Here is a 25184-nt window from a genome sequence, read left to right on the forward strand (position 1 = left end):
CTGACTCTGTCATTTTTTGTTGTTGTCACGATTTTTGTTTTTTTTTTTTTTCTTGGTGGTTTTGAACTCAAGGTCTCCCTCTCATTGGGCTTATTACTGAGCTGGCTTCTTACCCCTGGAGCCATGTACCTAGACCAGCTCCTTTGCTGGTTATTTTGGATATAGACTCTCTTGGACTTTTCTGCCCCCAGGCTGATTTCTAACCTTGATCTTGTAGATCTCAGCTTCCCTGAGCTTCTAATGCCCAGCTTCACTTTTTTTTTTGTAGTGCATATTAATTGTACCATAGTGTTTCATCATGATGCTTTATACATGTATGCAGCCTTCTGAATAACTAGGATTACAGGCACAAACATGACATCTATTTTTATCGAATGACCCTCTGCTGTTTTCCTAGTCTCCTTAATCTTCAGCTGGGTGCTGGTGGCTCACACCTGTAATCCTAGCTACTCAGAAGGCTGAGGTCTGAGGATCATAGTATAAAGTCAGGCCAGACAGGAAAGTCCCTGAGACTGTTATCTCCAATTAACCACCAGAAAACCAGAAGTGCCACCGTGGGTCAAAGTGGACCAAAAAACTGGAAGTGAAGCTATGGTTCAAGTGGTAGATCACCAATCTTGAGCAAAAAAAAAAAAATCTCAGGGACAGCCCTTAAGCTCTGAGTTCAAGCTGCAGTACCACCATTTATATAGAGAGACACACAAACACACACACACACACCCCCCACACAAATATATATCATGAGATTCCTTATGCCATCTTCATACATAGCTATAATGCATTTCAAAATTATTCACCCTCCATTTTTATCTCATCCCCTTAACACAGTCTCAAAGTTAGAATCATGCTCTTTGTGTATATAAATAGATTATATTCAGGAAGGGGTGCTGTGGCTCAAGTGTAGAGCACTCGCTTTGAGTTGAAGAGCTTGGGACAGCACCTAGACTCAGAGTTCAAGCCCCATGACTGACAAAAAATTAAAAATTCATAGAATTATATTCATATATATGTGAACATGTATGTCTTTTATATCTAGCTGACCCATATGAGCAAAATATATAATATTTGGCTTTTTTTTGTTGTTGGTTGTGAGGCTTGAACTCTGGGCTTGGGTGCTATCCCTGCCTTCTTCAGCTCAAGGCGAGCACTCTACCACTTGAGTCACAGCACCACTTCCATTTTTCTAATGGTTAATTGGAGATAAGAGTCTGACAAGATTTTTCTGCCCGGGCTGGCTTTGAACCGTGATCCTCAGATCTCAGCTTCCTCAGTAGCTAGGATTACAGGCGTGAGCCACTGGCGCCAGCTTATTTGGCTTTTTTCAACTTGGCTTTATATTGCTGAACTTAAATATTCTCCAATTACATCAATTTTCCTATACCTTCTCTCAACTCCCTTCCTCTCTCCCTTCTGCAGTCTCTGTACTTTCTTGTCCAAGGCTAGCCTGGGCAGAAAAGTTCACTAGGGTCCATCTCCAAAAAGATGTGGCAAAAAGCAGTGCTGAAAGCATGAATCAAGTAGTAAAAGCCAGTCTAGCAAGCCCGAGGCCTTGAATTTAGTCATCTAAACTCTCTCTCCCTCCCTCCCCGCCCCCCCCCCCCACACACATCCAAGAAATCTCCCTCCTACACAAAGCAATCTCCTGGTACTAATTGGCATTTTGTTAATTAGTCTCATTGTTGGCACCAAGTGCCTCTTTCCCCAAGGGAACCATTGCCTACTTAATGGTGGGGCAGGGTAGAAGCAGCAGCTGCCTCAGGACAGTGCACGGACCAAGTGGGCTTCTTCTGTTTTCACATCATCTGCCCTCTCTTTTATCTTGTAGGGCTCTTTTTTCATCTTCTTCCCCTAGATTGGGTCTTGCCTGGGCTGACCTTGAACTCTTCATCCTCTTGCCTCTGCTTCTTGGGTTCTGGGATTTCAGGTGTGTGCCCCCAAGTCAGGCCAGTCCTGGAGTCTTGACTGGAGGCAGGGAAGGAAAGCAGAGAAGGCTTAGGAATAAAGTGGCTCGGGCTAGGAATGTGGCTTAGTGGTAGAATGCTTGTCTAGCATGCATGAAGCCCTGGGTTCGATTCTTCAGTACCACATTAATTGGAAAATCCAGAAGTGGCACTATGGCTCAAGTGGTAGAGTGCTAACCTTGAGCAAAAGAAGCTCAGGGACACAGTGCCCAGGCCGTGAGTTCAAGACCCAGGACTGGGAAAAAAAAGTGTCTGTAGGGGTTGGGAGTGTAGCTTAGGGGCAGAGCTAGTGCCTAACATGCTGGAGGCTCTGGGGGAAATAAAGTATTAGACCCAGAATGGAAAGAGTCCAAGATCAGTGGTAGCTCTTGAGAACAGCTAGGTCTGATCCAGTGTCCATTCATCTTCCAGGGGACCTATAATTAGTTTTCTTGGATCAGGCCAAGGGCACTGCTGCATGCAAAAGCACATGGTTCTATTACTAAGCTATATACCCAGCCTTTTTTTTTTTTTTTTTTTTTGGTCCGGTCGTGGGGCCTGAACTCTGGGCCTGGGCACTGTCCCTCAGCTCTTCAGCTCAAGGCTAGCGCTCTACCACTTGAGCCACAGCGCCACTTCTGGCTTTTTTCTTATGTGGTGCTGAGGAATCGAACCCAGGGCCTTGAGCATGCAAGGCAAGTGCTCTACCACTGAGCCACCTTCCCAGCCCCCACACCCAGCCTATCTTATGTTTGATATTTTGATTCTTTCTCCATCTCACTCTTCCTTCCTTCCTTCCCTCCCTCTCTCTCCTATCCTGGGGCTTGAACTCAGGGCTTGGGTACTGTCCGAGCTTGATTGCTCATGGCTAGCACTCTACCACTTGAGCCACAGCTCCATTTCTGTGTGTGTGTGTGTGTGAGAGAGAGAGAGAGAGAGAGAGAGAGAGAGAGAGAAGAGAGAGAGAGAGAGAGAGAGAGAGAGAAGAGAGAGAGAGAGAGAGAGAGAGAGAGAGAGAGAGAGAGAGAGAGAGAGAGAGAGAGAGAGAGAGAGAGAGAATTGCATCACATACTTTCCTGCTCAGTTTGGCTTCGAACCTCAAACTTTAGATCTCAGCCTCCTGAGTTGCTAGGATTACAGGGATAAACTACCAGATCTCAGCTTGCTTGTCTTTTCTCTTTTCCTTTGTTTTATTTTCTTTGCCAGTATTGGGATTTGAACTCAGTGCCTGGCCATTGCTTGCTCAGCTTGCTTGTTGTTTGGCTGATGCTCTACCATTTGAGCCACACTTCTGAATTTTTTGCTGGTTAGTTGGAGATAAGATCTCTGATTTTTCTGCCCAGGCTGGCTTTGAACCTTGATCCTCAGATCTTTGCCTCTTAAGTAGCTAGGATGAGAGGTGTGAGCCATGGGCAACCTTATACAATGCCTCAAGTGGCCATTTATCTTTGTGATCTTGATTTGCTCATTCATTCATTTAATATCTCTTTATTAAATATGTGAGTGGGGTATTAGTAAGTTTACTGAGGGCCTGATATGCATCAAGTACTTTCTTTCTTTTTTTTTTTTTTTGTCAGTCGTGGGGCCTTAACTCTGGGCCTGGGCACTGTCCCTCAGCTCCTCAGCTCAAGGCTAATGCTCTACCACATGAGCCATAGCGCCACTTCCAGCTTTTTCTGCTTATGTGGTGCTGAGGAATTGAACCCAGGGCCTCATGCATGCAAGGCAAGCACTCTACCACTGAGCCACCTTCCCAGCCCCACTAAGTACTTTCATATATATAATTTTATTTTATTCCAACCTCTGTACTATTATGTCTGTTTTACACATGATTATTGTAGCACTTCAGAGGTTAGTGATTTGCCTAAAGCACTAACTTCAAAATTTGTGTTTTACTTACTATTCAATGATCTTGATGTGGACCTGCCAGGTAACAAAAGTCTTCTTTTTTGGGGGGTGCAGGGCTGGTCCCAGAGGTTGAACTCAAGCCTTGGGTGCTATCTTGAGCTTTCTTTGCTCAAAGCTAGTGCTCTACCACTTGAGCTACAGTGCTCACTTCCAGCCTTTTCTGTTTATATTAACTGAGAAATCGAACCCAGAGCTGCATGCATGCTAGGCAAGCACTCTACCATAAGCCACATCCCCAGCCCCTGTCTGGGAGACTCTTAATCTCCAATAAACTACTCAGAAAAAGCTAGAAGTGGTGTTATGGCTCAAGGGGTAGAGTGCCAGTCTTGAGCACAAAGAAGCTCAAGGACAGTGTCAGGACCCTGAGTTCAAGCCCCCCAGAACTGGAAAATAAAAATCATAGTGAAAGAAAAACCCAGAAAAGTAAATCCACTTGTTCAGTCAGTGGTCTAACATGCTTTTCTGTATTTTCATAAACATTATCAGACTTCGAGTGAGGCTAATAGCTTTGGGGCACTGTGCCAACAGGACGAGATCTAAAGTGACTCTTGCAAGATAGGAAGGTACTGGATACAGTTTCTTCTCCTTCCACTTTGCCACTGAGGATTCCATCAATTGTTCCTCTGTGGAGAACACTTTACTAAGAGAGGTGCAGAGATAAAGTTCTGCAGTAGGATCACTTACCCGGAGATAGGAGATCCACTCCCCAGCCCTCCCTCCTCCAGCTAGGGAAGGGAGTCAAAGGGCCCTCCAGAGGCAGCCAGACTCCCCTCAATCTCCGCCCCCACGTGGTTTCTCCAGCCGAGTTCTCCCCCAGAGCCCCCCCTCCGCGGCTCCGCTGTTGCCATGGCAACTGAGTGGGTGGACAGCCCGTCCTCTCCAGAGGCTAGCAGCCCTCGCGTGGGGAGTTACCATAACAACCCCCCTAGTAATAGAGGGGGTTGAATTCCGCCTCCCTTCCCCCGCAAATAGAGAGGAGGGTGGCTTGATTGGCAGCTGGGCATAGGGAAGAAAGAATGAAAGGGAAAGAAAGGCATCAAAGGAGATCTACGGAGAAAAAATAGGAAGAGAAAGGGGGGAAAAAAGAAAAAAAAACAGGGAAAGCGTGTGCGCACGCGCAACAGCCGGTGGGCGCGCTACGCAGCCGCCTCGGCCGCCACCCACTGCTTTCACGCCAGGCTCGCAAGGTTGCCCAGTCCCCGCGTGCGCCATGCGCCGGGTCTCCCGCGCGTGCGCGCAGGTGTGGGCGCCTAGGGGGAGGGGGGAGCCCTGCGCGCTCGCGTCACGTTCCCTCCCCCCCCTTCTCCCGGGGCTCGGCCGTTCAGCGCCTGCGCAGAAGCTCCGGCGGCTCGGGTTGCAGGCTCCCGGGCGCGCACGCTCCCCTCAGCCGGTGGGTCGGTCCTCCCGCCGGTCCTCTCCGCCCCGTTCCACGGGGGAGGCGCGGTGGAGCCCGCCCCCAGAGTCCCCCCGATGGGGTTGAAGCGGCGTCGGCGGCAGCGGAATAACCGAGCCGGAGCGTGAGCGGCCCCGGGGCCCGGTTTCCCCCCCGCGGAGGCCATGGGCGACTCAGCCCCAGCCCGCAGCCTGGACGACATCGACCTGTCCGCCTTGCGGGTGAGCGTCCTCCCTCCCCTCTCCCGGGTCCCCCTCGCACTCCATCGCCTCGCTGCCGGCGACGGGGAGCGGCGGCCGCACGCTTCCCCGGCTCCCCGCTCGTCCCCTCCGCCAGCACCGGGCCCCTCGGCGCTCCTCGCCCCATCCCCGGGCTCCCGCCGCCCCGGGGCCCTCGCTGCAGATTCTGAGAGCCAGTTCTCGGTCTCCACCCTGTGGGTGCCCCGCCTCCACACTTGCCTGACCCCTTTCCCTTCATTCTGGGGGGTTCGGGACTCCCTCCAGAGTATCTGAGGGTCACCTCTGGGTTTGCCTGCACCCCACCGTCCCCAAGCCCACGGAGAGACTTCCTTGTGGCCTCTCACCCATCTACCCTCTTGCTACCCACTTTCTCCTTCCTCCACCTCCTCTCTCTCTCTCGGCTCTTCAGATTTGACTTTGCAACTGCCTTGACAGCCTCCCCCTCATTCTTGCTCTTCCTCGCCTACCCCTGAATCGCAACTCTCTGCTGGTCGGCATTTCAGCCTCCCACCCCACCCCACCACATCCACGGTCTCCCTCAATCCCACGTTCATTTTTCTGTATCCCTTCTCTGGCGTTTCAAGTGCTGCAGTCCAGATCCAGGCATTTCCGGTCTCGGGGTCCCTGCAGATTACATTGCCAACTCTGCAGCCATGTGTGTGTGGGGGGTGCGGATTGACAAGTGCACTGATTCCCTTGGGAAACTCGAGCTGGGAAGAGGATGTTTACATACATGTACACACACAAAGCATATGCTGCGTGTTTTGGAAGGCAGTGAGGGTGCAGGCCATGGCAAGCTGTCTCAGGGGAGGTGTTCATTAGCAAAGGGGTTAAGAGGAAACCATCGCAGCGGAACCCCATTTCTTGTGCACGTGGTCTACTTACTTGCTCTCCTTTAAGAGCATTTATGTTTTTTTCTCCCAGGAAGCTTTGGCTTAAGGGCAACGTAGTGATTTCAAGGTGAACGTTCCAGACTGTTCCCCAGGTGGTGTTTTGATCCTGTGCCCTTTCAGGTTTATCAACAGGCCAAGGTGGGGGGGGGGGAGAGGAGGAGGGAAGAAGCAATAGTGCGATCCAGCAGTTTGTTTTTTTTTTTTTCCCCAGGAAACCCCTTGTGTACATTGTCTTATGGTTTTTGAGCCTGGGGTACGTGGGTGGCAGGGTGGTGAGAGGAGCCGCTTGCCCACACATAAATGCCCCTGATAGGACTGGAGGGAAAAAGAAACTAAAGAGAGCAGAGTCATGTTGTTAATTGGGTTTCTCTAGGTGACACACTTTTGCTTGCCATTCAGGTCATAATTTGTTTGGTGCAGTACTGGGCTATGAGACCTGACTTGCTGGAGATAAAATAAGTTGCTGAGGAGAGAGACCGAGCAGTGAAGTCCCATTCCCCCATGTTTTCATAGGGAGAGAGGCTGAAGGATTCAGAGGTTAGCCTAGTCAGGGTTTAAACTGGGGTGCTCACCTCAGTTGGGATGTAAGCAGGCTGGAAGTCCAGGTTATGAGTAAAAGTTTCTTCAGGTACACTTTAGGATGAGCCTCCACCTTCCTGTACCATCTTGGTTGTTGATAACTTTGGCCACCAGTTCTTTGGTTTTGGTGACTGAAATATAATACAAAATGGGTGGATCCAAACCATGACCTTTGATTTTGACCCTTGTTGGACTCTGCTTGCTTTTCTTTTTGCTTCTTCTGGTAGCATGGCTTGGCCCCCAACCTGAGATTTCCAACAATTCTACAAGTACCCTTTGACCTTGGAAATGGTATTTCCCTCTGGACTTCCTGCTTAAAGAACTGTTAACTTCCTTCCTCAATTAGCTCCTGCCTTATTTTCCTCTCTTTTTTGTCTGAGAGAGCCAGGTGACTTATTCCCTGGTCTTCTGTGCTTCTGTTTAGGATCCTGATGAAAACATTGCACATCCTCTTATACTACCACTACAAGACTTGAAAGAGCTAGCTGAGTTTTCTTTCTCATAGAGCTGGAAAGGACTGTTTTCTCCTTGCTGCTGATCCTTTCTCAGTGCCATCCCCTCCACATCACCTCTGAGAGCTGCTCTGGCAGGGTTAAGCACTCAGTCATCCTGGTTTAGCTCCTGACTGCTTTCCAGAGAGAAGTGGTAACCTGAAGAATTTGCAGCCAAAGTGTGTTTCCCTTTACTGTATCATCTTGTGTTGGGGACTGGGGTAGAGAAGCTGGCCCTAGAGAGCCCAAGTTGTCTTTCTCCTCTTGTTTCAAGGTAAGGCTTGCTTTTCAGCTAGTGATGAGATTAATAGTACGCTATTAACCATGTGTGGGGAAGCTAGATGGACCTGACACTTTGTGACCACAGCCACACTTGACCTCTTTGTGGTCTCTGCCTCTACCAACATGGTAGCGTGGGCTCTGGAGTTGCATTCTTGAGTTCTTAAATCCTGACTTACTTGCTTCCTCTGTAACTAGTCCTTCATTCTCCTTTGCCTTCCCACCCCATACAGCAGACTGTAAACCTAACCTTTTTATCTACATTCTATTTTCTCACCTATATGGTGGGAATGGTAATAGCACTGAATTTAGAGTTGCTGAAGATTAATGAAATGCTGCAAACGAGTACCTATAGTTCTTGGTGCACAGTGATCATGTATGTGGTAGTTTTTATTATTGCATCAGTCAGAGAAGCCTTCCAGAACAATTCTATCGCATCCCCCTCCCCTTGCTTTACTTATTCTTGTTATTTGTTCATTTAGTGGTACTGAGGATGGAATCTAGGATTGCTAGGAAAGTGCTCCACCACTGAACACCATTTTATTTTTTTCTTTCAACCGTAACATGTAGTTTCAGGTTGGGGGAATAGCTCGGTGGTAGGTTTGTCATGCATAAAGCCCTGGGTTCAAGCCCCTAGCACCACAAAAGTAAAATATAAGTGAAAGCATGGATTTTGACTGTTTTGTTCATTTTTGTGTGCCTCAAACAATATTTTGTTCATAATGGGTCTCAAATGTTTATTGAATAATAACAATCATTACAATAATCGAATATAACACTTGGTATAACAGTGAAAAAACTCAGCACAGTGCTAAGAGTTTTTCCACCCCTAAACATATACATATACATACACATTGCAAACATGATTACAAACATGTCTTTTTTGAGATGCTTTTAGATTCAGACCTTGTCTTGCTTAGATGCAAGCTTCCATCTGAGTGATGACCCTTGACCTAGTGTTAGGATCATCCAAGAGAAAATTTGGACCTCTTGTTTTAAACCTCCTTTCTCTGTGTCCAAGCCTGGTTATATTCCAGAAGAGCCTTCTGATTTGGAACTCTGGGGTTCTCACAGTGGGTAAAGTATGAATGGAAGTGGGCAGGAAATGTTGACAGATCCCAGCCTGTCCTCTTTCCTTTCTCATTGCCTCTTTTTTGGTTGACCCATTTCATAAATCTCTTACTGCCCAGCCAGCTAGAAGTTTCAGACCACAGAAGAGCTGGTCTGTGTTGCAGTATTGAAATGTCATGGAGGACATTTAAGAAGGTCTTATTACTAGGTGGTAGTTGTTGATGGAGATATTCCTTTTCAAGCGGTTGTGCAGTGTTGTGTCTGTTCTTTGGGGAAGTCCTTTCCCCTTCCTTTCTCTTCAAGTAACTGTGGAACCAGTACCAGTTGGAAAGCTGGCAGCTTGGGGCATATGTTTCTAGGCTGCTAGCAGTGCAGGACTGCTGCTGTGTTCTGATGTGAGAGCTGTCCAAATGTTGACAGCAGACAGGGGACTGGGAAGACTGACCTCCTTTAGCACAAGGGCATTTAGTGCCTTTTTTTTTCCCCTAGAAAATTGCACATGGGGGTAGTTCTTTCCAAAAGTGCTGGTGACATTTGGAGTGAGATGCTGCTGTAGCAGAATGATGGAAGATACCTTAGAATGTTGCTAAAATTAGGCGTTCAGTCACTTCCTAGACAAGGGGAGGGCTACAACACAATATTTCAAGTGGTGGGAGAGGACAGATTGCCATTGCTCTTAGCAATACATTGAGGGGGAACTTTGTGGAAAAGTGAGGTTTTGACAGGTAAAAGATAGGAAGGTGGGGCTGGGAAGGTGGCTCAGTGGTAGAGTGCTTGCTTTGCATGCATGAAGACTTGAGTTCGATTCCTCAATACCGCATAAGCAGAAAAAGTTGGAAGTGGTGCTATGGCTCAAGTGGTAGAGTGCTAGCCTTGAGCTGTAGAGCGGAGGGACAGCGCCCAGGCCCAGAGTTCAGGTCCCATGACCAACTGAAAAAAAAAGGAAGGTCAGCAAGACAGCCACCCAGTGTTCCCTTTACTCTCACCTTCAAGAGCTTGGTTAACATCATGCTATATGGGATCTTGACATCAGATCAGGCTTCTGTTGCTTTCAGCTATAAGCTGTGTGCCTAACATGCACAGTTAGGGTTATGTAGAACATTCATTTAAGGGCCCAAAGGACAGGAAGTGTTTTGTTGCCTTTGATAAGCTTGTGTTCTGGTGTAGCTCTGTAAATAAGAAACACAACCCAACCATATACTATCGTGCTGGGCCTGGAGAGCATCTCCAGAAGCTGTCTCTCTGTGGAACCTTTCTGTCTTCAAAGTTGCATCTGAGAAAGGACTCAGTACTATCTTTCTGGGTATTGTCAGTGTTCCATTGAGAACCATATTCTAGATCCTATGGGAAGGCTGAGATATTGTACTCACTATTATAGTAAACTGCTTAACTAGAGTTCTGTAACATCCATCTAAGAAATGCCTTTGTAAGCTCAGGCTTGTTTTCTCTACCCACCTCTTTCTGTCTGTCTCGTCTCTCTCCATCTCTCTCTGTCTTCGTCTCTGTCTGTCTCTCTTTCTCTCTTTCTCTCTTTCCGCCTCTCTCCCTCTCCCCTCCTTCCTGTCTCTCTTGCTCTCTCTTGGATTTGTTGGTATTGTTTTGTTATTTAGATGGACTCCATGCTGCCTAGGCTGGTCTCAGACTACTTGGACTCCAAAGCTCCTTCTATATCAGCTTCCAAAGCAGATGAGAATAGGCTGAATAGGCTAGATGCTGAAGGGTTGCACCTGTAATCCTACATACTTAGGAAGCTGAGATCTGAGGATCAAAGGCTTTCCATTTCTCAACTTTTTTTTTTTTTTTGGTCTGTCCTGGGGCTTGAACTCAAGACCTAGGTGCTGTCTCTGAGCTTTTCTGCTCAAAGCTAGTGCTCTACCACTTTGAGTCACAGCTCTGGTGGTTAATTGGAGATAAGAATCTCACAGAGACTTTATCTGCCCAGGCTGGCTTCAACCCTCGATCCTCAGAGCCTCCTGAGTAACTAGAATTACAGTTCGAAGCCACTGGCACCCAGCCCCTTTCACTTTTTCATACTAATCAACCAGTTCTTAACTTGAGTCTGGGATTCTGTATCTATAGGAAGCTTCTCTAGAGGATTGAGAAAGTACATTAGACTCCATTTTTGCCAATAGTAGGGAATAGTGGAGGGAGGAGAAAGGAAAGGGACCCAAAAGGAGCCCCTGAAGATTTTATCCAGTGGTCAGATAGCCTGAGAGTGTACCTGCAATATGTAAATAGGATTTTGTTTTCTGGTCGAGAAAAGACCTGGGGCTAGTAACAGAGGAAACAGTGGTGAAGAAGACAGATAAGGTTTTCCTAGTCTAGTAGGGAGAAGGTTAAGTATAGCTGGCCCTCGGTATCTATGGTGTCTACTTCAATGGATTTAAACCAAACTCAGATTAAAAAAAAAATACTGGAGAAGCTAGGCCTGGTAGCACATGCTTGTAATCCCAGTACTGGGGAAGCTGAAGCAGGAAGATTTTAAGTTCCAGGCCAGCCTGGGCTACATGGTGAGACCTTGTCTCAAAAAAATCTAAATATAGGAAAAAGCTGGGTGTGGCAGTAGACACCTGTCATTCCAGCTACAAGCATATTACTGTGAGGATACATGCCTGGACAGGAAATGAGACACCTCTCTTCTGCCAAGGGCCATGGGATAGTTATACAGTAACATAATTCAAAAACCATACAGAATTATGAATACAGGTTGAATTATATGTGTCTATCCTATCATGTACCAAATAGTTTCCAGGGCCTTATAGTGCCCATAGGCTAGACATTCCCCATTCTGTAACTTTAAGGATAACCAGTGCTGGTGCTGGGAAGGTGGCTCAGTGGTAGAGTGCTTGTCTTGCATGCATGAGGCCCTGGGTTCGATTCCTCAGCACCATATAAGCAAATAGAAAAAAGCCAGGAGTGGTGCTGTGGCTCAAGTGGTAGAGCACTAGCCTTGAGCTAAAGAACTGAGGGACAGCGCCCAGGCCCAGAGTTCAGGCCTCATGACGGGACCCCCCCCTCCAAAAAAAAAAAAAAAAGAAAGGATAACCAGTGCTAAAAAGGGAGGTTCATTGGCAGAGTGCCTGCCTGGCAAGTGCACGGCCCTGAGTTCAAACCTCAATACCTCCTACAACTCCCAAAAAACAAATTTGTGTGTGTGTATGTGTGTACACACATACATACACATACACAACTATATATTCAGGGAAATTTTTTCTTCTGTATTTAACATGTACAGATTTTTAAAAAATCTTGTCATCATTCAATAAACAATACAATATAAAACTATTTACATTGTAGTAGTATTAAAAGTAGTGTAGAGATTATTTAAATTATTACCAAGAGAGCCCATTGTTGGCAGCTCACACCTGTAATCCTAGTTAAGACCTGGATGATTGTGGTTCAAAGCCAGCCTGTGTAGAAAAGTCCATAAAACTCCATCTCCAAAACAATCATAGCTCAAGTGGGCAAATGGAAGCCACAAGCAAGAAAACTGAATGAGCCCGGCGCCGGTGGCTCACGCCTGTAATCATAGCTACTTAGGAGGCTGAGACCTGAGGATCTTGGTTCAAAGCCAGCCCGGACAGGAAAGTCTGTGAGACTCTTATCTCCAATAAACCACTAGAAAAACGGAAGTGGTGTTGTAGCTCAAGCGGTAGAGTGCTCGCCTTGAGCTGAAGAGCTGAGGGACAGTGCCCAGGCCCAGAGTTCAAGCCCCACGACTGACCAAAAAAAAAAAAAAAAAGCTGAATGAGAATGTGAGGCCCACTACCAACAGAATATGAGCCACAGTACCAGCACATGCGCGTGCGCGCGCGCGCACACACACACACACACACACACACACAATGTATGCAGGAGGATCTGTGTAGGACCTGTGTAGATAGTATACTAATTAAGGGACTTGAGCATCCATAGATTTTTATATCCTCAGAGAATATCCTGGAATTAATCTGCCCACAGATACCTATGGGTGACTGGATAGGTAAAATTGCAAGCCATGGTAAGGACTTTAACAGAAGATTTTAGTATGCCATAAGCGCATGATAGTGGTAGTTTGGAGTTGGCTAGATTTGGGAAACCCCGGAGGGAGGCCATTTTTAGTGTGTAGCATTTGGTCAGCAGTCAAGGGCCAAGATTCTGAGGAAGGATGGGGGACTACAGAATTGACTTGGGTTCAAAAGGATATTATGGACTTTCCCTATGGGAACTGAAAAAATTGTTTTGAAAGGTGAGGTCATGTATAGGGAAAGGGCATACACAGCTTATAGCTTTCATGTATGTTTATTGGGGAGAAGGTCTCTGGGTACTAGATCTGTGGTCTCACTGTGGCTCTGGGACGAGGGTGGCGTGTGAATGTACTTGCAAGCTGGTATATGAGAGAAAAGGGTATTCATTGTATGTGTGTTGTGTGTGTGTGTGTGTGTGTTTTGTTTGTCAGTTGTGGGGCTTGAACTCTGGACCTGGGCGCTGTCCCTCAGCTCTTCAGCTCAAGGCTAGAGCTCTACCACTTGAGCCACAGCGCCACTTTGGGCTTTTTCTGTTTATGTGGTACTGAGGAATCGAACCCAGGACGTCATGCATGCAAGACACTCTTGCACTGAGCCACATTCCCAGCCTCTATTTGTTAGGTATTATTAGTCCAAGTGATAGCTTAGTGATGGCCAGAGTTTGATAGGTAGGTAAGTCACCTGGAAGAAGAACAAGTAGGTCCAGCCTTGGGCTTAATGTCTGTGAGAAGTGGGATTCTTCCTAATGTTAGATAGAAACTATATAAATAGATAAGACTCTCAATTTACATTGTGTACAAGTAAAGGATGAGTGGGGTGTGTAGGGGGAGTGTTAGTGATTTGGCATGTTTGAAGTGAAATAGGGCTGGGAAAGTCTTAAGCAGAATGGAGGAGCCAGACTCCAGGAGCAGCTTGAATGTCAGGTGGATGGTGGTGTAGAAGATGGTGGGATGGGCTGTGAGAAATATTAATGTAGGACCCAGGGAGGAGCCTGGGAAGCTGTAGGGAGATGAATGGAAGGACTATTTGCCTAAGAAAAATGGTGATGTTTGGGGAGGGAGGCCAGAGGAGGTAGTAAAGGCCTGACAAACCTGTGTCCTCACAGAAGGAGACTGTTAGAGCCAAAGGCAGTCACATGTGGGAATCCAACCACTCATCATCCATGACTTAAGTATATATCGCAGTGAATGCTTTTGGTTCCTTTCTGGACACTTCTACCTTGCCTTTGGGATGAAAGGCCTACCTAAAACAGGCCTGCGGATAGCTGGTCTTCCAAGAGAATGGAAATTTTCTCACTCCCTTTTCTACCAGGGGTTATGCTGAATTAATTAATTCTGGAACCACATATCAAGAGAAGTTTTCCATAAACATTAGTTCTTGCAGGAAAGGACAGGATTAGAAGGGCTAAGTAAAGACTATTACACCGGGGCTGGGAAGGTGGCTCAGTGGTAGAGCACTTGCCTTGCATGCCTGAGGCCCTGGATTCGATTCCTCAGCACCACATAAGCAAAAAGAAAAAAGCTGGAAGTGGTGCTGTGGCTCAAGTGGTAGAGCGCTAGCCTTGAGCTGAAGAGCTGAGGGACAGCGCCTAGGCCCAGAGTTCAGGCCCCACGACCGGACCCCCCCCCAAAAAAAAAAGACTATTATACCACCTTAAGAGCCATCTCAGCTTTGGTGTTGCCCACCCCCTAAAAAACAAAAACAACTTCCACTGACAATGCCAGCCTTTAACTGATTACCTTATCCACTTCTTCACAGGCTTTCTGATTTAATTTGATTAGATATTACATTACATTGAATGATGTTTTATGTGTTGGACTGTGATCTATATTTCCTATTGACTCCTTAATGTGCCTTTAAAATGCTGAGTCCATAGAAAGGGTTCAGCAGTTACTTGCTTGGTTAGAGGAGGAATATAAGTATTTCTGTGATTTGTCCTTTCCCACTAAATTCAAACTGCAGGACATAAAAGGTGCCTAGTATGTGCTGGGCCCCAGGAGACCTCAGAACAAATACATACTCAGTGTTGCTCAGTTGGGATGGTACTGGCCTTCAGGAGATAATTTGGAAATGTTGAAGAAGGAGGTTTAACTGGGACTGGGTCTTGGGAGCACTAATGATACTTAGTACCTGGGAATGAAGGATGTCTACCATTCTGCAGTCTCAGGGACTATGTGTGCATTGAATAATTGTTTCTCCACAAAGATTGCCTCTAGAGTCCTGGTGAGTGAACTTCCTGTAGGTGGACCTGGGGAGACCAGGAAACAACCAGATAGGATTCTGTGGAGTCAGAAGGAGTACCTATATCCCTTTGTTTACTTCTTCCTGGGTGGGATGAGGAATGTAGGCTCTGAATTACTCTTAGGCATGGCATGTATCTCTTAGACTAACAGCTTTTATTTGTCTGCCAGCACACCTCTGAAGGTAAAATGGGTAGGCTCCAAGCCAGACTGTAAGGAAGACTGCTTTCATGTTCTCTCCTCACCACCCACCCACACTTTCTTTCAAGGCACATTTGTAAGAAAGTGGCTGAAGCAGGCAGTCCTTGGGCTTTAATTCTCAGTGGCTGAGGAAAGAGTCTTCAGGAAATCATTTGAACAGCCTAAGCAGCATGAGGCAGAGGTAGGCAGTGCATGTAGTGTTGAGAAAGGGTGTCAGCACATTGTCTTTTCTCTTGTGTCCTTTGAACCTCTGGTTGTCCCCTTAAAGACAGATGTGAAGAATAATTGTCATCTCTTGAGATGCTGAGGGTAGAGGCTCCTTGCCCTAGTGTTATCCTTTGGTGGCAGGCCGCTGAAGTTGTCTTTCCATGTAACTATCTCCAGATCTGAATTAGGAGAGCAGAACTAGGTGCCTAGCATTGTCTAGCTGAGGTTTAGAGAAGTCCCTCTGTCCCTAACAAGCTGTTCCTCATCGTGGAATGACCACAGACCCACATGACAGAGCAGGGTTATGACAGGCAGCACATAGTTAGGAGTCTGTGGTCTCTGTACCCTCTGTCCTCTCTAGTAAGCCCTTCTTTTTTTGTCTGTCTTCAGTTCAGAACAAAGATCGCTTTGATACTAGTCATTTATATTTTAATGTGGGTTCTTTGGAGTTTGGGGGCTGGCATATGAACAAGGAGCAACTTGCTATGCAGTAGGCTCTTTCCTTATGTAATCTCATTATCCCTCACAATAACCCTTTGAGGCAAATGATTGCCCACACTTTCAACATGAAACACCAAGTCTTAGAGAAGTTACTTGGAAATGAGGTAACTTGTCTGCAGTTGGACAGCCAGTAAGTGGCAGGCCCCAGAATCAGCTTCAGGACTGATTTCTCCCAGAGCCTAGGTTTCTCCAGCCTCTTGCTCCCAGGTGGCACGGAAGGGGGCACATGTGGCATGGAGGGAGCACGTGTGGCAGGAGGGCAGAGTGTCTCCAGTGTGCAAGACCGCAACCAGCACTGTTTTTTGCTTGCTTTAATTGCAAGTGTGTAATATTTCTGTGATCTGTGGCAAACAAGTGATTGTAGGCTTGCTGGAGTTGAACACCATCCATGTTTCTTGGTAAAGAACCTGGAGACTAGCACTTGGCCTATTTCATGGATTAGAAACAGACTGTTTGAGGAAGTAGTGCTGTGGCTCAAGTGGTAGAGCGCTTGCCTTGAGCTGAAGAGCTGAGGGACCAGTGCCCAGGCCCAGAGTTCAAGCCCCCAACTGACCAAAAAAAAAAAAAAAGTTATCCAGAAACAGACTGTTTGATCTTCCAGGAACAAGTGGTTCAGATCTGTGTTTTAAAGGAGAGACCTTATTTGTGTACTTGAAACTTTTTTTTGTGGGTAGGAGGGAACTGCAGGTAGATTGGCATTAGTGGACACATTTTTGGAATACAAAAATACATAGGATCTGTGCCCTACACTGATGTCAGTTTCATTGAGTTGCTGGGTAGAATGCTGCATTGACAGGAGAGAAGGCCATAAAAGAGTTCAGAAGATTTTGTTTGAAAGGGAATGTTAAATAATTCAAAAGAGGGCCTGTGCTTTGGAAAGAAGAGAAAAAGCCTATGTCATTACCTCTTTCCTTAAAAACAAAAAACAACTTTTTTATTATGGTTAAATATTCATTATACTTTACTTTTAATTTTTTTTTTTTTTTGGTGGGTCTTGGGACTTGAACTTAGGGCCTGGGCAGTGTCCCTGAGCTCTTTAGTTGAAGGCTAGTGCTCTACCACGTTGAGTCATAGCTCCACTTCTGGTTTTCTGGTGGTTAACTGGAGATAAGAGGCTCACCAGGAGGTACTGGGAAGGGGGTTCAGTGGTAGAGTGCTTGCCTTGCATGCATGTGGTCCTGGGTTGGATTCCTCAGCACCACATAAGCAGAAAAGGCCGAAAGTGGTGCTGTGGCTCAAGTGGTAGAACACTAGCCTTGAGCTGAAGAGCTTGAGGGACAGCTCCGAGGCCCAGAGTTCAGGCCCCACGACTGACAAAAAAGAAAAAGAAAAAAAGAAGAAGGTACACATGAAATGACTGTAAGGCATCACAAGAGGATGGAGCAGTATAAAGAGAAGCAAAGGTTTCTCTTCCATGTTCAGAGATCCCAGCTTTAACTTTCCTGTTTTATTATTATTCTGTGTTATCTTGCTTATTCTCATCCTCTTCATCTTTCCTTTAGGGGCTCTAGAAGTTGGAAAGAAGGTCATTTAGAGGATGAAGATGATAAGATTTAACTGCCATTCTGCATTTATTACGTGAAGGGTTCTGTGTGGGTGTCAAAGGGAAAGTTTAGAGCCAGGTTAGGCATCCCTCTCATGGACAGACCCAAGGCAAGAAGTAGAAGTGTGCTAGAGGTCTTAAAACAGAGGTGATCAACTTGATGACCTGCCTAGCTTTCTAACTTGCCCTTGTCCACACTACTTATGGTTTCTACTTCCACCTTCAGCTAAGAAATGGGAAAACGTGGAGAGGGAGACAGGCTTGGTATTCAGGTGATCCAGGAATAGTGGGAGAGGAGATCAAGAAAGATTATTGTCTAGGGGCTGGGAAGGAGGCTCAGTGGTAGAATGCTTGCTTCGCATGCATGAGGCCCTGGGTTCGATTCCTCAGTACCACATAAGCAGAAAAAACTGGAAGTGGCATTGTGACTCAAGTGGTAGAGCACTAGCCTTGAGCTGAAGAGCCAAGGGACAGCGCCCAGGCCCAGAGTTCAGGCCATGACTGACCCCCCCCCAAAAAAAAAGAAAAGAAAAGAAAAGAAAGATTATTGTCTAAAGAGTCCTGTCTAGGATAAATCAAAATCCAGGCAATGGGGACAAAAGGGAAAAACTGGGAGAGAGCAAGGAAAGGGGTGACATTGTCTAAAAAGAAATGTACTCATTACCTGACTTATGTAATTGTAACCCCTCTGTACATCATCACCTTTATAATTATAAAGAAGAGAAAGAGGAAGAAGAAGGAGAGAGAGGGAGAAAGAGAGAGAGGAAAAAAGAGAGAGAGAGAGAGAGAGAGAGAGACATATCCAGGCAGAGGTCTCTGACGGGAGGCCTCTGGGCAGTAAATTGGGATGGTATTGTGGTGGTGCCTTGATCGGGACTGTCCTCCTGGATTGCCAAGCAAAAGCTTGCAGCATGAATCTTCTATATTTCCTCAAAACAGTGTTGAATCTCAAGGAAAAGCTAGTGAACTCATGAGACCTTTTTCTCTGCCTGTTATGCATGACCTTAGGGAAGACTGCATTTACATCACCTTCATTGGCTGCCCAATACTCAGTGCAGGTCCTCCCTCTGCACAGCCTGCTTTTTTCTTAGATCAAGAGACTGAGCCTCATCTATCCAAATTCAGTGTTCACAGTTTGAATGAAGGAGTGTTTCAATGCTCACTTCTAGAACTCTGACCTTCCTGAGGGGTTATCCTGTGGTCTGGTATTATGCATGTCTGGATGTTACTATCACCACCCCTAGAAGTAAAAAGTAACTTAAGTGCTTGTACGTAAAGTAGGGCATCTCCTAGCCATCTTACATTTCAAAAGGTGTCAGCAATGAGTAGGCCAGGGTTCCAGAGCTAACTTCGCTGGAAGACTGGTAATATCTGGTTATTCTGCTGGGTGGCTCAGTTCCCACCAGAAATGAAATGGTCATGTGACAAACATCCTGGGGTACCAACTGCAGTCTCTGTAGATTAGGTATATTTTGTAGTTTAACAAGAATTGCCCTGCTATTACTCAGATTTCCTGCCATGGCATGGTGATCTGCTTGGGTAAAATTGGTGTCTCTAAAGAGCTCTCCATTGGAGGGCTGTTGGCATGTAGGCCTATTCAGTTTGGGCCTTTGGCCATGTGATCCATGGAGGGAACATAACATTAGGAGCTTGGAGACCTGGTTCCATTTCTAGTTTTTAGTCTCTCTGGGACTTGGTTTTCTCACTTGAACAACTGAGGCTTTCAGAGGCTTAATCAGAATCACTTGGGTAGCATTTAAAACCCTGAACATGGGCTGGGAAGGTGGCTTAGTGGTAGAGTGCTTGCCTTGCATACATAAGGACCTGGATTCATATTCCTCAGCACCACATAAGCAGAAAAAGCCAGAAGTGATGCTGTGGCTTAGATGGTAGAGTACTAGCCTTGAGCTAAAGAGCTGAGAGACAGTGCCCAGGCCCAGTGTTCAGGCCCCACGACCAAAAAAACAAAAAACAACCACAACAAAAAAAGCCCTGCCCAGGAGGTGATTCAGTTCACTAGGGCAGGGCCTTAGTTTGTGTGCTTTTCCTGTGAGCAGATGGTGACTTCCTGCAAAGAACAGCAGGATCACATGATTGCTAAGGGCCCTTTAGACCCACAAGGCCATTTTCCATCCCTAGAAATTTTCAAGTGCCTACTCTGTGTTGTGCTGTTTGTTTTCAGTACTAAGACAGGAGTAGATCCAATCTGGAATTTTTTTATGTTCTCTAGAAGGAAAAATGCTTGTATGAGATGGTGTTGATATATTAAGCTGGGCAAAAAGGGATCGAGAGAAATGATATTGGGGTAGCCGATGGTGGCCAGGATGGGCTAGGGTCTCAGAGCTGCTCTAGAAGAGACATAGTTCCCATTGTGTGAGAATCTCATGTGGGTGTGATATGGGAGGGGTAGATATAGGGTGGTCTGTGGGAAGGACACAGAATAAGTTAGGTGCCCTCAGGTACCTCAGAACTGTTTCCTGAGTCTTTCATGGCTGACAGGGAAGAGCAGTCAGAACGAATGAGATTATTTGAGGAAGCAGGGAATTTGATTTGCATTTTTAAGGATCGGGGAGGGACCTAGAATAGGTATGGCTCTTCTAAAAGTGTAGGCCTTGAATACAGATGTGGATTCAAATCCCAGTTCTGCCACATACTGTATGTATCAATACTACATGCCTCATTTTTGTCCTTTGTAAAATGAGGACAAGAGAACCCACCTAATAGGGCTGTTCAGAAGATTAAATAATGGTGGGAAGTGCTTCACCTGATAAATGCTTATTATTGAAAAAAGTACCCAGAAGGAGTGTCTCCTGGGCTCAGTTAACATTCCTTTGCTCCTCACCCTGTGTTTTATTTAAGAAAGAGAAAACCGCTCAGCCTATTGATTTTAGTCTCAATGGCTGAGTGACAGCCCCTGGTGTAGGCCTTGTATTCTGTGTACCTGGCTCCCTTTCCCTGTACTAGAGTCTGCATCTACTGAAAGTCTTCCAGCTCCACTGGAAGAAAGAATGACTTGAAAATCACACCAGAACATGTAACTCCTATTTGTCCTGCCCCCTGAGTCAGGAATTCCTACAATCCCTATAAGTCATTCACTCTGGCCCCATGTGCCAGAGTGAATGGACCCACCCAAGAGCAAGCATTCAACCTGCAAGGGAATGCTTGTGCCTCACCTTAGAGACATTCTGGCAAGTTACACTTGGGATATGAGAGGGGAGACATCTAGACAAGTGCGTGAGTGTTACCATAGGCACTGACTCAGGGCTAAGTGGTTGAGGGTGGGTGGTTTCTTCCACTGCCTGGAGACTTGCGCTTCTTTTCTGCCTTAGAACCTTTGCTTCTCCCCCTCCTCATTCCTCCACTCTGCCTTGGCTTTTGCTTTGTTAAATATTACTTGTCTTTCTGGTCCCAGCTTAGGTGGTACTCCCTTACCTGGTCTTTCCTGGCCCTTCCCTACCATTACATGGCTCATCTTTATGTTAGTTCTTAGGACTTTTTCTTCAGTTTCTCACAGGTGCATGTTCTGTAATTGTTTTTCTTTTCTTTCTTTCTTTCTTTCTTTCTTTCTTTCTTTTTTTTTTTTTTTTTGTTGGTCGTGGGACTTGAACTCTGGACCTGGACATTGTCCCTCAGCTCTTCAACTCAAGGCTCTACCACTTGAGCCACAGTGCCATTTCTGGCTTTTTCTGTTTATGTGGTACTGAGGAATAGAACCCAGGCTTCATGCATGCTTAGGCAAGCCACATTCCCAGCCCCACATTTTAGTTTCTTGGAGTCCCTAAATCCCAAGCACACAGTGTTTGTTGAATGAATGCATGAACTGGTTCTTTTTTTTTTTTTAACAAGAAAGAGAAAAGACAGGCATGGTAAAAAAAAAAAAAAAATATTGAGCATGCTTGCTCTATCCTGTTAGTCAGGAAGTGCCTCCTCTGTCGTTACCTATATCCCTTCATCTGTAATTTATTTTGGGTTGGTCCTTGGTGGAGCTGGAGCATATCTGGTCTCCACCCTGTGGAAAGTAACCCTGGTCCTCCTTTGCTAGTCGGTGATTCAGTCCTCACTCCCTCCCTGCCAGCCCCACCCTCCACTTGCTCCTCTTCCTCTGACTCAGCTTGCCTGCTTCTTGTCTTTCTTCATTGTATCCTGATCTTTCACAGCCTTTTCCTTTGCTCTTGTGACAACTGATTGGACTTCTTCCAGATTAGAAGCAAAATCGAGGGAGAACAGATTTGAAGAATGACTTGTGCCCAGTTATGAAGCAAGGCTTGGCCACACAATGTTCTCCGATCTCTTTCTCGGGCTTTGTAGACACCTGACTCCCAACAGTAGGAGGCTGGCAATGAGGTATAATGATTTGTTTGTGCTACAATTGAAAGCCAGCAGGGAGAAGCCTTATTATTACCCAACCCTGATTACTAGTGTCTTCCTCCGTTAGCCTGGTTTCTGCCAGTCTGGATGGGCCTCAAATCTCCCTACTTACCCACCCGCCTGCTTCTCCTGCATCTAGACTCTGATCTCTGCCTCTCACTGGTGTCTGTTTCCAGAGACTTACCCTCCTTCCCTTTTTTCACTAGCCTCAGTGCTACCTTTTAATCCTGTCTGCTTATGAGCTACCACTCTTTACCCTAAATTCCAGCAATACCAACCATTTTTGTAAATCACCTTTTGTCTAGTTTCTCTGCCCTCGCTGAGTGTACTTTTTTTTTTTTTTTAACAGTAACTCTGTGCAAATTTGTAGCATTTTATGGATTTCAAAGTGGGGTTTTTTTGTTTTTGTTTTTATTTTTGTTCTTTATTTTTTGTTTTTGGCTAGTTCTGGGGCTCGAACTCTGGGCCTGGGCACTGTCCCTGAGCTTCTTTTGCTCAGGGCTAGCACTCTTAACCACTTGAGCCACAGCACCACCTCCGGCTTTTTCTGTTTATGTTGTACTGAGGAATTGAACGTAGGGTTTCATGCATGCTAGGCAAGCACTCTACCACTAAGCCACATTCCTAGCTCCTGAGTGGTTTTGTATTCATGAATTTTTGTGAGATGAGATTGGGTAGATGAGAAGCCATAAGAGAAATTAAGTGATTTGCTCTGTTGCCTAATTATATAAAGGAATCAGAGCCAGGGTCCAGGCTTTGGGGGTTCTTGGTACAGTAAAACCCTAACCATTCCCTCTTGTTATGTCTCACCACAATTCTAGCTTTCTTCTTCACCATGTGTCATCCTCATACACTTTTTTTTTGTTGGTGGTGTTAGTCATAGGGCTTGAACTCAGGGCCTGGATGCTGTCCTTGAGCTTTTTCCACTCAAGGCTAGTACTTTACCACTTTGAGCCACAGCTCTGCTTCCACTTTTATCATTAATTGGAGATAAGAGTCTCAAGGACTTTCCTTCTCAAGCTGGCTTTGAACTGACATCCTCAGATCTCAGCCCCCTGAGTAGCTAGGATTACAGGCATGAGCTAACCACTGCCTGGCCTCATACACTTGAACTTTTCTGGTAGGCTGTCCTCTAAAAGGTGAGGCCTTCTGCTCTTCTCACCTTGCTCAGCCTTCTTTAACTCTGTTCCCTTTAAGGCCCTGCTGGCTTCTGTGGTCTTTTGGCCCTTATTAGTGTTCCTAAGGTTTTTCTGACCCTTGAAGAGTTTCCTCCTTTAAGAAAGTCCACTTTCAGCTGGGCGCCAGTGGCTCATGCCTAATAGCTACTCAGAAGGGTGACATTTAAGGATAGCAGTTTGAAGCCAGCCCCAGAAGGAAAGTCCATGAGACTTACCTCCAATTAGCCACTAGAAAACTGGAAGTGGAGCTGTGGCTCAAAATGGTAGAATGCAAGCATTTGAATTATGGGGTACTAATTCATATCACCAAGAAAGATTCACTTTTAGTAGTTACCCTAATGTACTTAGGAGCCATTTTGGAATGATGAAGGTAAACCCACAAAAGTGTAAGAAACTAGTGCCTTAAGGAACAGGAAGGCAGTGTTGTTTAGAGAACACCAACTTTTATCCATTCATTCAACCAATATTGAGTGCATCCTGATCTCCCCCTCCCCTTTCTCTGTCTCTGTCTCTGTCTCTCTCTCTCTCTTTCTCTCTTTCTCTCTTTCTCTATTCTGTCCCTGAGCTCTTCAGCTCAAGGCTAATGCTCTACCATTTGAACCTCAGTGCCACTTCTGGTTTTCTGGTGGTTAATTGGCGATAAGAGTCTCATGGACTTTACCTCCATAGGCTGGCTTTGAACCATGATCTTCAGATCTCAGCCTTTTGAGTAGCTAGGATTACAGGAGGGAGCCATTGGCACCCAGCTGCATCCTGATCTCTAAGAACTTAGTCTAGCTGAGGAGACAGAGAAACAGAACATTGATTTCAAAAATATAATTGGTGTCATAAAAGGGACACTATAGGGCGCTGTGGGAGTGAGGAAGCGCAGGAGCACTTCTTGGTGGTAGGATGTTTAAACAGGTCTGGAAGGATAGGCAGGAGGTAAGAAGAGGGGAATGATGAGCTTGGAATAAAGAAGAACATGTACAAAGACCTAGAAGCAAGAAAAGGTGTGGCACAGTATAAGAACAATAGAGACCCAGTAAAGTGAAGGGCTCCAATGCTACCCTTCTCCCTCCCCCACATAAGCAAGAGACAAGAGTACCATATGGCAGTTGGAAAAGCTCCAGGTAAACCATACCTGGAACAGTCCGCTCTAAGGCAGTCATATATGAGCCTGAGCAGTTATTCTTTGATCTGCAAATGGCAAATGGAATCTAGTAGACAGAGCTGGTAGGGGACAGTGTGTGTTTTCTTCAAAAAACTAAACAGCCTTGAATTCTGGCCTCACTTTGACCAGTGGAATGATAATTCCTGCCTAGCTTCCCTGCAAGTCTGAAGAATAAATGAGCTAACAACTGAAATGCCTTATAGACTGTAAAGTGCTGCGCCATTCGAGGATGGCAGCTGCCATTAACTGATGAAATAGATTACTCACCAGGGACAGAAACAGGAGACAGACCCAAGCTTCTCTGACAGCTTTTGTAACATTAAAAGCTAAGACCTTACTTACCTCAGGCAAGACTTGGGAAGGAGGACTGGAGAGGTAAAAGCAAGACACCATTTTGGCTGTCTGGAAGATTTGCAGGATCTTCCAACTAGGGTCAGGCCAGTGCCTGGAATGCATCCATTGTTTCCTGACCCCGGGCTCCTCCCCCCCTTAGGGCTTGGCCTTCCTGGCCTACAGCTCCCTATTTTCCCTTACAAGACTGTAGGCAGGCAGAACTTCAGAAAGAAGCTGTTTATCTTTTAGGTTTTTCAATTTATTTTTAAATTCCTGACTGTGGTGGTATTTATTTTTTCCTTTTCCCTTTCTCTGTTTCCCCAGCTCAGCATCAGAAGGAGACCATCTGTCTCTGCCTTGCCTATGGCCATTTTAGAACCCGCACCAGGCTGCTTGATTTCTGGTTCCCCCTTTCTCCCTCCCTTCCTCCCCCACTCATTTTTCTACTTTGCACAACCCCAAAAGCTCTCTCCTGTAGCTTCCTCTACATGTCAGCTGCCACCTTCTCTGGGTCAGGCAGCCAGCCCAGGACACTCACTGTCTGGGGCTACTACAACATGGATGGAGGCAGCAAAAATATGTATGGAAGGAGGAAGGAAGATTCCTGCCCTCCTTGCTGCAGGCAGGACCCTCTGCTCTGACTAGTTTATGATGAGAATG

At 46.1% G+C, this 25184-nt stretch overlaps 1 protein-coding gene across 13 annotated transcripts in view; it reads left to right on the forward strand.

The window, feature by feature from the left end:
- Window positions 1–5188: 5188 nt before the first annotated feature.
- Mink1 (misshapen like kinase 1) overlaps window positions 5189–25184 on the forward strand; it is a 54890-nt gene continuing 34894 nt past the window's right edge. For 7 of the 13 annotated variants that reach the window (XM_070001639.1, XM_070001644.1, XM_070001642.1 and 4 more), the window contains exon 1: window positions 5189–5462. In XM_070001639.1, the coding sequence (XP_069857740.1) occupies window positions 5406–5462 (57 nt within the window). In that variant the 5' untranslated portion in view covers window positions 5189–5405. The remainder of the gene's footprint in view (window positions 5463–25184) is intronic. The other 6 variants (XM_070001636.1, XM_070001637.1, XM_070001641.1 and 3 more) reach the window with 1 other exon arrangement.

This window comes from Dipodomys merriami, unplaced genomic scaffold (genome assembly GCF_024711535.1).
Source record: "Dipodomys merriami isolate MVZ:Mamm:240054 unplaced genomic scaffold, mDipMer1.0.p SCAF_59, whole genome shotgun sequence".
In the NCBI taxonomy this organism is placed as follows: Eukaryota; Metazoa; Chordata; class Mammalia; order Rodentia; family Heteromyidae; genus Dipodomys; species Dipodomys merriami.